Source organism: Henckelia pumila, chromosome 3 (genome assembly GCF_033568475.1).
Source record: "Henckelia pumila isolate YLH828 chromosome 3, ASM3356847v2, whole genome shotgun sequence".
NCBI classification, from domain to species: Eukaryota; Viridiplantae; Streptophyta; class Magnoliopsida; order Lamiales; family Gesneriaceae; genus Henckelia; species Henckelia pumila.
In genome coordinates, this window is record NC_133122.1 from 42196645 (window position 1) to 42209178 (window position 12534).

General features: G+C 46.7%; 2 protein-coding genes across 2 annotated transcripts; both read left to right on the forward strand.

Annotated features, from left to right (window-relative positions):
* Positions 1 to 958: 958 nt before the first annotated feature.
* On the forward strand, positions 959 to 3418 carry LOC140888566 (uncharacterized). The gene has a single exon (XM_073296256.1). It carries the CDS (start codon positions 959 to 961, stop codon positions 3416 to 3418), a length of 2460 nt encoding a protein of 819 aa, XP_073152357.1.
* A 7006-nt stretch (positions 3419 to 10424) lies between these two features.
* On the forward strand, positions 10425 to 11371 carry LOC140892342 (ethylene-responsive transcription factor ERF109-like). The gene has a single exon (XM_073301194.1). It carries the CDS (start codon positions 10494 to 10496, stop codon positions 11112 to 11114), a length of 621 nt encoding a protein of 206 aa, XP_073157295.1. The 5' UTR covers positions 10425 to 10493; the 3' UTR covers positions 11115 to 11371.
* Positions 11372 to 12534: the final 1163 nt, after the last annotated feature.

Genomic DNA, 12534 nt, shown 5'->3' on the forward strand with positions numbered 1-12534 from the left:
CTTATATAAAGCCCGTGTTTTAGGGGCATGATCCCCACGATTATCATCAACCCGAGCTTTTCGGGTTCATCGTACGTGACAGGCAAACATGGGCAACTACCACACCCACGATCCAGATCGTGGCCACTACCCTGGAATTGCGGAGTGACACTCTCACTCCAAGGCCTTTAAATACCTGGTCACAGATATTTGTAGAGGTATGTTCACCTAAACTTCCAAAGCACTATACTCATTTCTCTAAAAATCACACTCTATTTCTAAGTCTAACTTAAGCATCGGAGTGGCCCCGCCGGAAACTCCTCCGGCGCCCCACTAACGTGCTTTTTATTCCCTTCCTTGGTGTGCAGATCATCTTGATTAAGGAAGGGCAACTCATATATTACTTCCATTAGCTCGGTCACCACGTCAGGCCCACAACACTACCCTGATAGCCCGGGCCCTGGTTTTACAAACCATCATCATTGGCGCTGTCTGTGGGAAAGCTTGTTCTATAGACGTAGATATGGCTTCTCATGATCAAACATTACCTGGAGACCATCAGCCAGGACGGAATATTACCATTCCCTTGGAGCAGTTAGAATAATTTGTCCAAGATGTGGTACGGAAGTCATTGATAGCTGCAAAGCAGCAATCAAAGGACATAACAGTGGAGGAAGAAGGGAATCAGGGTAATCCAAACCCTACTGCCCAGGTTCAAGAAGGAGAAGAAGAAGAAAGCTCTTGGATGCACTCAATACAGCCGTCCATGGCAAATGAGTTGCATGAGCTCAGGAGGAAGGTACAGAAGTTGGAGGAGGGGGGTTCCCAAATGGCTTGCCCTATCAAAATTCCGGGTTGCCCTTTTTCACAGGAGGTGATAGAGGAACCCTTGCCACTGAATTACAAGTCGGCTAAAATCCGGGAATACGATGGGAGCACAGACCCAGAGTAGCACCTGGCTCGATTTGAAAATGTAGCCATGTTACATTGCTATGGAGATAAGATCAAATGCAAAGTCTTCCTAAACACTTTGGTGGATTCTGCCCAAAGATGGTTTGAGAAGTTGGAGCCCCAGAGTGTTCAATCATTTGCAGAATTCAAGCAAGTATTTTTGCAGCACTTCGGCAGTAGCAAGAGGTATAGGAAAACTGCCTATAGCCTTTTTGAAGCAAAGCAGTCAGGAGAGGAGTCTTTACGAACCTATATCAAAAGGTTTAACAAAATTGCTTTGGAGGTCCCGACTTGTGCCCAGGAGACCAAGATCACGGCTTTTACTCAAGGTCTTCGGGAAGGGGAATTTTTCAAATCACTAGTGAAAAAAGCACCCTGGACCTTCGAAGATTTGCTGGCTCGGGCTGAAAAATACATTAACATGGAGGAAGCTCAGAGGCAGAAAAAGGAGGTGGCCCGGCGGGAGGGAGGCCGGGAACAAGGAAGAAGTAGAGAGAACCATGATCCAATGGGGCGATTGTCCCGGTATGCTCCGTATCGAGGGACCCGAGATAAGGCTGTCCATATGTGTGAAGAAAGGGTGGACACGCAGGCCCCTGTTTCTAAGGAGAAACTCTGGAAGTACTGTGCACTTCATCAAGAGTGCACTCATGACACCAGTGAGTGCCGAACTCTGCAGCAAAGACACCAACTGCCTTATGTTAGAGATGGTAGGCCGGTCCCAAAAAAGCCTCGAAGCGTGCCTTGGTTTCGGGGGTCACAGACGTCGATTCCTCCCCAGGATGCCACCAGCTCTCGGGAAAAAGGGAAACAAGAAATGGATCATGCAAAAAAAGACAAAACATCTGGGGACGGGCCAGCCAAAGGTATCATTAACATGATATCGGGAGAATCTACGGATGGATATTCCAACCGGGCTAGGAAGGCCTGGAGTCGGAGGGAAAGTTTAGGAGTGGAGGAAGGAAGGCAGGGTGCGGGGCCAATCATCACATTTGGACCCCAAGACCTGGAGGGAGTAAACTTACCCCATAATGACGCCTTGCTTATACAAGCTCGGATCGCCAATTATGATGTTCGAAGGGTGTTCGTTGACTCGGGAAGCTCAGTGAATGTCCTTTTTCAGGAAGCATTCGAGCAGATGGATTTGCAGGGGTATGAGTTGAGCCCGGTAAAAACCGCCTTGTATGGTTTTGCCGGGCACACTGTCCAACCCCAAGGGGAAATGTTGCTGCCTATCACCTTGGGATCAGGAGATGAGAAGGGGACGGTCATGACAAGATTCACATTAGTGGAAGCACCTTCTTTCTATAATGTCATCTTGGGTAGGCCGGCTATGAACTCTTTCAAAGCCGTAGCCTCAGCTTACCATCAAAAGATCAAATTCCCAGTGGGAGATAAGGTCGGAGAAGTTCGAGGAGATCAGCCTTCCTCTCGAAAATGCTATACCGAGACAGTGAAGATAGACTACAAAAGGGCAAAACAGAATGGAAAGGAAGGAGCCTTGGGGGGAAGAGAAGTCTGTTCTGTGGAGGAATCTAAAAGTGAGTATGAAGAGGTAGAGATAGAGCCCGGGCAAACAGGGAAGTCTGTTAAAATAGCTCGGGATTTAGACGCATGGTTGATTGAAGCATTGAGAGGCTGCCTCATTCAGAATAAGGATGTGTTTGCCTGGGCTCAGGGTGATTTGGTGGGAGTTTCATCTCGGGTGGCAGAACACAAACTAAACATCAGCCCGGTTTCCCGACCTGTCTTACAAAAGAAGAGGCATTTTGGGGCCGAGAAGGATAAGGTGATAGCGGAGCAGGTTCAAGAGCTACTGCGGGCCGGGCACATCAAGGAAATACAATTTCCTACTTGGTTGTCCAACGTAGTGCTAGTACCAAAGGCTACGGGGAAGTGGAGAATGTGTGTGGATTTCCGGAATTTAAATAAAGCCTGTCCCAAAGATTGCTACCCTTTGCCCCGAATTGACCAGTTGGTGGACTCCACATCCGGGTGTGAGTTGCTGAGCTTCATGGATGCATACCAGGGCTATCATAAAATTCCTTTAGCCCTGGAAGATCAAGACAAAGTCAGCTTTGTCACCTCGGGAGGTACTTTCTGCTACGTAGTGATGCCATTTGGTTTGAAAAATGCAGGAGCTACGTATCAGCGGATGATGGACAGAGTGTTCCGGGAACAGGTGGGTCGAAATGTGGAGGTATATGTGGATGATATATTGGTGAAGTCCAGGACCCGGGATAGTTTCTTACCCGACTTGGAGGAAACCTTTGCGACAGTTCGGCAATATGGGATCAAATTGAACCCGGCCAAGTGTATGTTTGGGGTGAAAAGTGGCAAGTTTCTGGGGTTCATGGTCACTGAACGGGGGATAGAAGTCAACCCTAAAAAAGTAAAGCTGTTGCGGGAAATGCCTTCACCAACATCTATTAAGGAGGTACAGCGATTAACCGGTCGGATTACAGCCCTGGCTCGGTTTATAGCTTGATCAGCTCATCGCAGCTATCATTTTTTCCAAGTATTGCGTAAATCCCAGAGGTTTGGCTGGACTGAGCAATGCGAGCAGGCCTTTCAGGAGTTGAAGTAGCATCTGGTTAGCTTGCCTATCTTGGTTAAGCCGAAACCAGGGGAACGATTGTGGATATATCTATCCACTACAGAAAAGGCGGTCAGCACTGTCTTGATAAAAGAGGAAAAGGGAGATCAGAGGCCTATGTACTACGTCAGCCATGCTTTGAAGGGGGCGGAAGTTAGATATACGGAGATTGAGAAGATGGCCTTGCCTCTAGTAATAACGGCCCGGAAATTGAGACCTTATTTCTTGTCTCACCCGGTAACTGTTCTTACTAATAGCCTCCTGGGGCGCATTATGACTCATCCAGATGCCTCGGGGAGACTCGTGAAATGGTCGGTGGAATTAGGAGAATATGATATTTAGTACCAGCCACGTAAGGCCATCAAAGCCCAGGATTTATCTGATTTTTTGACAGAGGTGGCCGTTTTTGGCCAAGAGGAAGTATGGAGGGTTTTTGTAGATGGAGCAAGTGGTGTTGGAGGCAGTGGTGTGGGGATCATCCTGATCTCACCTACCCAAGAGAAGATTGAGATAGCCGTGAAGCTAGACTTCCAGGCCTCCAACAACGAAGCTGAATACGAGGCTGTGATAGCTGGGATGCAACGAGCCCGGGATGTCGGGGTAAGTCATATCATTATTTATTCTGACTCTCAGTTGGTTGTTCAAAAAGTAAACAAAACCTTCTGTACTCGGGAGGAGAAATTGATAAAATATTGTAAGATGATTGAAGAGCTCAGGGCCAGTTTCAACACTTGGAGTATAGAGCAGATACCCCGGGAAGAAAATATGGAAGCAGACGCCTTGGCTAAAAGAGCGGCCGTGGGGGAAGGTGATAGTAGGGAATCCCTTATGCAAAGGGAAACGGTGGCTGCCATAGAAGCCTGGGAGCCGGTCCTCCAAGTAAACACATGAAAGGCCCCGATTGTCAAGTACCTAACTCAGGGGAACCTCCCGAAGGACAAAGGATGAGCCCGGATCATACGAAGACAGGCAGACAGGTTTGCTATCTTGGGAGGAAGCCTGTATAGGCATTCCTACCAGGGCCCTTTGCTCAAATGTTTGGGGGAAGGAGAAACCGAATATGTCTTGCGGGAAGTGCACGAGGGATGTTGTGGAAACCATGAAGGGTCTATGAGTCTGGTCCGAAGGGTGTTGCTGTCAGGATACTGATGGCCCACTATGCAGGCAGACGCATCCAAGATTTCCCGATCTTGTGAAGGATGTCAGAGGTTCGGAAATATACAGCATAGCTCGGCAAGCAACTTGAATCCGATATGGGCATCCTGCCCCTTTGATCAATGGGGTCTGGACATAGTGGGACCTTTTCCACTAGCCCGGGCACAGAAAAAGTTCTTGTTGGTAGCTGTTGATTATTTTTCCAAGTGGGTGGAGGCAGAGCCTTTTGCGAAAATAACAGAGGCCGAGGTGATGAAGTTTTTATGTAAAAGCATAGTATGTCGATTTGGGCTACCGAGAAAGCTAGTCTCGGATAATGGCAGGCAATTTCAGGGGCAAAAATTGGCAGACTGGTGTGCCGAGATGGGCATTAAGCAGGTTTTCACCTCGGTCGCCTATCCTCAAAGTAATGGCCAAACAGAGGTAACCAATCGTACTATTGTTCGATCTTTACAGGCGCGATTGCATGGAATGGGGAAAGATTGGGTTGAAGAGATCCCGAGTGTATTATGGGCCTACCGCACCACCCCACACACTGCAACACAAGAATCACCTTTTAGCCTGGTATATGGGTCGGAAGCTATTTTGCCAGTAGAGATCAGACAGCCTTCAGCTCAGATTAAAGCATATGAGGACACAGATGAAGGAGCCCGGGCACAAGAATTGGATCTCATTGACGAACGAAGAGAGAAGGCGGCTCGTAGAATGGAGGCCTACAGAGCTCGGGTGATGAGAGCCTATAATCAGAAGGTCAGGCCTCGGGAATTTCAAGAAGGAGAATTTGTGTTGAAAAGAGTTAATCCAGCAGGGGAAGTAGGGAAGCTAGATGCCCGATGGGAGGGACCATATAAGCTTATCAGAAAAGTCGGTGCTAATACTTGGTACCTACAAGATAGCCAGGGACGCCCCTTCAAGCGACCATGGAATGCTTTACATTTGAAGAAGTATTTTGTGTAATGATTTGTATTCAATGTTTTATTAATGAAGGAGTTTTATCATGAAAGAAGGATTTCCATTATATAAGCCCGGGAGGTTCCAGGCCCCGGCACCCATCATAAGCCCAAGGCATATATAAGCCCTTGGCATTATATAAGCCCGGGAGGTTCCAGGCCCCGGCACCCATCATAAGCCCAAGGCATATATAAGCCCTTGGCATTATATAAGCCCGGGAGGTTCCAGGCTCCGGAACCCATCATAAGCCCAAGGCATATATAAGCCCTTGACATTATATAAGCCCGGGAGGTTCCAGGCCCCGGCACCCATCATAAGCCCAAGGCATATATAAGCCCTTCGCATTATATATGCCCGGGAGGTTCCAGGCCCCGGCACCCATCATAAGCCCAAGGCATATATAAGCCCTTGGCATTATATAAGCCCGGGAGGTTCCAGGCCCCGGCATCCATCATAATCCCAAGGCATATATAAGTCCTTGGCATTATATAAGCCCGGGAGGTTCCAGGCCCCGGCACCCATCATAAGCCCAAGGCATATATAAGCCCTTGGTATTACCTACTCTTTTATTTATATATCTCAGGCATTAAATAATGGATAACAAGAACAGAGGAGTTACATTGACAACAGATTATGAGAGGAGGGGCTCCTACGGCCCAATTACAAATAATATTTCAAAGTGCGGGGTTATTAGAGGGACCGGCATCTGCAGTTGTCTGACTCGGGGCAGCCTTCGCATTTTCAGCTCCTTGGGTGGCGGGGAGGGAGTCGATGGTCTTATCCAAGTCGGGAAAATCTCTCTTGTCAGAAGACCATAGGCCAGCTTCCTCGAATTGATCTCAGCATTTGTAAAATCCGACCTGGAAAAAGGTGTATGATCTATCCACCACTGCCTCTTGAAACTCAGCAGAAGATAGGAAAGTTGATTTGAGCTCTTCCTCTGACTTCAGGCGAGTTTCTAGAGCTGACACTGCTTTCTCCGCTTTATCCCTCGCACTGGCCGCTTCATCTTGAGCCGTTGCAGCTCGGTTTTCAGCCACCCTCAACTCATCCATAGTGGTGGCTAGAGCATCTCGAGCCTGCCCTAGATCAGCTTTAGAGCGGGCACAGTCTAGCTGAGCAGCGTGCAGACTTTGCTCGGCCGCCTCCAGGGCTGAACGGAGACTAGACGCCAATTGATCATGACTTTGTTGTGCCATCATCAAGTCTTGTTCTAGTTTTTTGATCAACTCCGCGGCAGCCCGAGACTTCTCAGCCTCTACGTGTGCCCGATCAGTCTCAATCCGACCAAATTTGGTCGCGTCTTCATAGCTGTCCACCAGCATATGCAGTCCCTGAAAGCAGAGGTATTAGAAATAGAAAATAGAACACGTTTGAGACTCGGAGCAGTAAACTTACGGATATAACCCGGTGGGTGCCCTCGAAATACTTCACGTTTGGGTTTAGGTTATAGAGGTGGAGCTGCTCCGCAGAAGTCAAGAGGTCCTTCAGCATCCGCACTCCCCGGCCAGAGGCCCCGGCTTGGAATATATTTTCCCTAGCACCGAAGGGACTAGATCCCTGGGCAGCCTGGTAAAAGGGGGCTAACGGAGGGAAAGAGGGAGAGGAAGGAGCCACCTCTTCTGGGTCACTAAGTATGACCATTTTCGGCTCCTCTACGGCTTTCCTCTTCCGCGTCAAAGGAGAGGAGGGACCGGCAGCAGAAGGAGCCTGCTCATTCGTCCACCCTGCCTCCACAGATGGAACTGGCAGGGGTACGGCAGAAGGTGAAGGAGCGGCGACCTCGGGGGTGACAACTGCAGTGGTAGCCTCCTCACCTAGGGCTTGTTGAGCCCTGCGTTCCTCCGCTAGTTGAAGGGCTCGGGTCTTTTTAGCTGCCTCTGCAGCCCTGGCTTCTTCCTTTTCCCGGGCAGCTGCCTTCTCGGCTGCCCGTTTCTGAGCAAAGGCCTGCTTCATCAGTCGAGATTTTTTCTTCTTAGGCGGGGCTGGGGATGCTGCGCAAAAATGATAAAAATCGGTACATTAGAAACAGCATGTAAGAGAAGCAAATACATGGTAACAGTAAAGCATACCAGGGACTGGGGCCGACTCATCATATTCATCAATAATCCGATCAACCGGATCAGTTACCCGGGCACCCAGCCCGTAATCATTCAAACTTTTTTCCTCCAGGAGAGGGGCTGAAGGAAACTTCTGGTTTTCCACTAGCTCTTGGGTTCGGAGGTAGGGTTCCTCCAACTTATAATTTTTAGGGAGCTCGGGTTGAAGAGAAAGGGCCGTCAAGAATTGGGTAGGTCTGGTTCGGGCACCAGGGAGTTGAATATAAAAGAATCTTTCTTTCCATCCCTTCCACGAGGACGGGGTATCATCTAGAAACCAGGCATTTTGCCTGGCATTCAAAGAGAAAGCCATCTCCGTGAAACGGCAGGCATAATAGTAGTGAAAGATGAGAGGGGTGATGGCTAAGTTGTTCGCTTTGAAAAGAACGTAAGTGGCAGCCATCATGCGGAAGGAATTGGGATGAAATTGGTTCAAGGGAACCTTGTAAAAAGAAGCAATTTTGTAATAAAAGGGATGAATAGGGAAACGAAGCCCATTCCTGAGCTGTTCCCTGAAGAAGGTATAGAACCCCTCGGGCGGCTGGTCAGCCCGGCCTAGGGGCCCCGGAATGAGAATAGAGTACGCAGGAGGAATGTTACCCATAAGCCTAAGTTCCTCTATGGATTCTGGGCGGAGGGTACTGGTAAAGTGGGAGAACCAGGGACCTTCGGGGTTTGGTTTGGGCAAAGGAAGGAGAGGCCCAGAGTCGGATATTTTAGCCTTATCCTTGTCCTTAGAAGGCCCAATTTTAGCCTTCTTCGGACGAGATGAGGAGGGAGCTACTGTGGATTGGACATGGGAGGTGACAGGAGGGGGAGAATCGTGGCGTAAGGCCTCGATTCTATATCAGAGGAGCCACGAACGTGGCCACCAGAAGTTGAAGATGTGGAATTTGACATGTTCAAAGGACAAGGAAACTTTAAGGTAAGATAGACAGAAAACTTACAGAAGAAAGCAAGCTTGCTACGCGGAGTCGCCGGAGCCGGAGAAGCTTAGAAGCAGGGAGGGAATACGTGAATAGGGAAAGTAAAGAAAAAGTGAAGAAAGGGGCCTTGTTTTTATAGGCGAAGAGCTTTAATGCTGGCCGTAGATGAAAAGATGATCGAAGGGTAAGGGTGATCTTGGGAAGTTGAACCGGGCAGCGTAATGATGACGCGGGCAGTCGAAAGGACAGGTAACGTCCTCTGACACCTGCCCGTCTTTTCAAAATTCTAGGGTTAACGTCAGCCCTAGAATTTTTGAACATTACTGGATGATACCCCCAGAAGGCCGAGGTAGCAAGGCTTTGAACAGCCAGGGGCAGGACTGTAAGTCAGGACAGCGAGTAAGACTCTAGCCCGACTATTTTTGGGATGAGTAGTGATGCCCCGGCAAGACAGGGGAGCAGAGCCACGTATGCCCCGGGGAGCATGGACATAAAGAGTCAGGGATTACAGGGTTGTATTAAAGCAAGGGTGGCGGAACTGTAAGTCAGGACAGCGAGTAAGACTCTAGCCCGACTATTTTTGGGATGAGTAGTGATGCCCCGGTAAGCCAGGAGGGCAGGGCCACGAATGCCCCGGAGTGGTAGGGCCGTATTAAGGCAGTCCAGTAGCCTCAGGAGCCCGGAAAACCAGGTCTGCAGGACTTATATAAAGCCCGTGTTTTAGGGGCATGATCCCCACGATTATCATCAACCCGAGCTTTTCGGGTTCATCGTACGTGACAGGCAAACATGGGCAATTACCACACCCACGATCCAGATCGTGGCCACTACCCTGGAATTGCGGAGTGACACTCTCACTCCAAGACCTTTAAATACCTGGTCACAGATATTTGTAGAGGTATGTTCACCTAAACTTCCAAAGCACTATACTCATTTCTCTAAAAAGCGCACTCTATTTCTAAGTCTAACTTAAGCATCGGAGTGGCCCCGCCAAAAACTCCTCCGGCGCCCCACTAACGTGCTTTTTATTCCCTTCCTTGGTGTGCAGATCATCTTGATTAAGGAATGGCAACTCATATATTACTTCCATTAGCCCGGTCACCACGTCAGGCCCACAACACTACCCTGATAGCCCGAGCCCTGGTTTTACAAACCATCATCAATAAGCATATAATACACTATACAAAAATTCCTATTAAACTGTTTGACGAGTCAATTGTGTTTGACAAATTCGACTAATGAAAACGTATTACGTTTTAATATAATTTTGTTTTTTGAAGTTATATTCCATTTGATACCTTCTGTAGTTTTTTGTCTTAATTCCGAGTGACCGCATACTCTCACGCACAGAAAATACGGAAATCTGAAAGTGTACGGACATCAACATTTGTCACATTATCAAGAAAACCACGGTGGTCCAGGTTCCTAACTCCTAACTAACAACTTAACAAGTGAGATGGCAATTTCGGGCCACCCTCTATTGGGCGAAGAATTCCAGCCCAGCTCCAGCAGCCCATTCAAAATGGGTAATTTTGTGCTGGGATCAGATGACGTCATATTCTCTCCTTCTAGACTCCACTCGCCCGTCAAAGCTCCCGCGTCAAACAGGCCGGGCCCGCCACAGATGACATCAACCACACCCGCCACTTCACAGCCAACTGCCACGTGCCGTTTCCACGTGGCAGCTCAATTTTTTATTTTTATTTTTCCCCGTGTAAACGCAGTGTACGAGGTTGTGTTATATATACGAGTGAGTGTAAACATAATATCCTTAAAAACAATACTAAAATAGTCAGCTCTGTTCATACGAGAGTTCGAGGTGAAGTGAGCAGTCAAATGAACGGCGGCCTTCCCACGACGGCGGTGGTGGCGCGGTTGAGCAGGGAGGAGGAAGCTTCCATCATGGTGACTGCTTTGAAGAATGTCGTAGCAGGCGTTGGCGGCGCCGCCGAACACGATCAGCTCACTGATTTATCGTGGCATTTTGAAGGAGGAGGCGCCGCCGCCACGACATCTTCCGGGGTTTCTTTGTCTGTTTCCGACGACGGGGAGACTTGTGGGGTCTGCAGGATCGATGGGTGTCTGGGGTGCAATCTTTTCATGGAGGCGGAGAGCTGTAACGGTTCCGACAAGCCGGCGGGGAAGAGGAAGAGGAAGAAGAATAGGTACAGAGGGGTGAGGCAGCGGCCGTGGGGGAAATGGGCGGCGGAGATAAGAGACCCCGTGCAGGCGAAGCGTGTCTGGCTCGGGACATTTGATACGGCGGAGGATGCAGCCAAAGCTTACGATAGGAAGGCGATCCAGTTCCGCGGCCTTAGAGCCAAGCTCAATTTCCCTTTTGCAGACTACGCCGCCGCCTCCTCCTCCTCTACCGCCTACTTCACGGCGGCGAGAGTGCATGGAATGGAGGGGATTTCGGAGTTCTGGCCCACGAGTAGTAATAATCATAATTTATAGCCAAAAGGAATTCTGGGAATTATGAAATTTTCAACGAACTCGGTAAACGGGCAACTGGGGAAAGTTTTATGGATCATGCTATATGTATAACGAGGCTTACATGGTTTCAAATTCCATTAATTAAAATTACAAAACTATTTTACATATATTTTTAAAATATTTCTTTCAAATTAAGTGTAGGAATAATTTTATAATTTTAGATGTAATTTGTAATCCAATTTATAACTTTCTTTATATATATAGTATTTTCATGGTTTTATGTAGGAGGAGCACTACTCATTTGAAATTTTTTGATTCAATTTTGGGCTAATATTCAATTATTATTCATTATATATGATACTTGCATAAACTTTTTTGTCCTACAATAATATATATGATCAAACAATATTATATAACATAGACATATAACAAGTATACATTAATAATCGATATGATAGCTAGCAAGATTTTTTGTTTTTGATAGCTAGCAAGATTGTGCATGTTGCATGTGTACTTGGATTCGGAGCCTAGAGGTATTATCACCAATTTATTATTTTTATTTATCGACTTGCATGGTTGATTTGAGAATTAATGTAAGTCTCAATTTCAACTAAATGAGCTATTTAATATTATGTATTTTGACCAAATATTTTAATTTTGGGTGATAAAAGTCGGTAGTAACTATGAAACAATCCCTTTACAGAAAACAATATCCCTTTACAGAAATTTTCTTTTTGTTGTTAGGCTTAAAAATACGAATTTGTCCTCCTCCAACACAAAATACAATTTCATTTTTCCTTATTAGTAATGATAACTGTACGACCCACATAATAAAAGCATGCGTAATTAATGATAAATATGTACGTGTTGTCATAGACACGTTACATTATCCGATAATGATTGACGCCCGGAACGTCCTATAAGATTTTATATAAGAATATCGATATAGTTCATAATTCGATCAATTCAAATAAAAAAAAGTAGGTCTCTTATAAGACGAATATCCGTGAGTCCGTGACACAGATCAATCCAATTAATATTTATAATAAAAAATAATAATTTTGACATAAAAATACTATTTTTTTCATGGATGAATCAAGCTGTTAAGGATCCGTCTTACGAAATTGATCCGTGAGATCGTCTCACAAAAATTTTTATGATAAAAAAATATTATGAATGAAGTCTAGCACACTGCACATCCCAAATAAAATTAGGAAACCCGTACCTGTATACGTTAGCATTAAAATAAAATTAAGAAACTCGTACCCGTATACGTTAGCATTAAAGACCTATTTTTTCAGTTAAAATCGATAGACCTACTATTCGAAAACATAACATCGGAACATCTCCAATATATGACACATAAATACTTCTAAAAAATTGTGAGAAAGCTGAGAAGTAATTCATTTCCGCCATAGAGTGAGGTTAGTGACAAAGAGAC

Excerpts from the sequence above, each read along its gene's own strand:
- LOC140888566 (XM_073296256.1), top strand. The coding sequence starts at position 959 with ATGTTACATTGCTATGGAGATAAGATCAAATGCAAAGTCTTCCTAAAC.
- LOC140892342 (XM_073301194.1), top strand. The coding sequence starts at position 10,494 with ATGAACGGCGGCCTTCCCACGACGGCGGTGGTGGCGCGGTTGAGCAGG.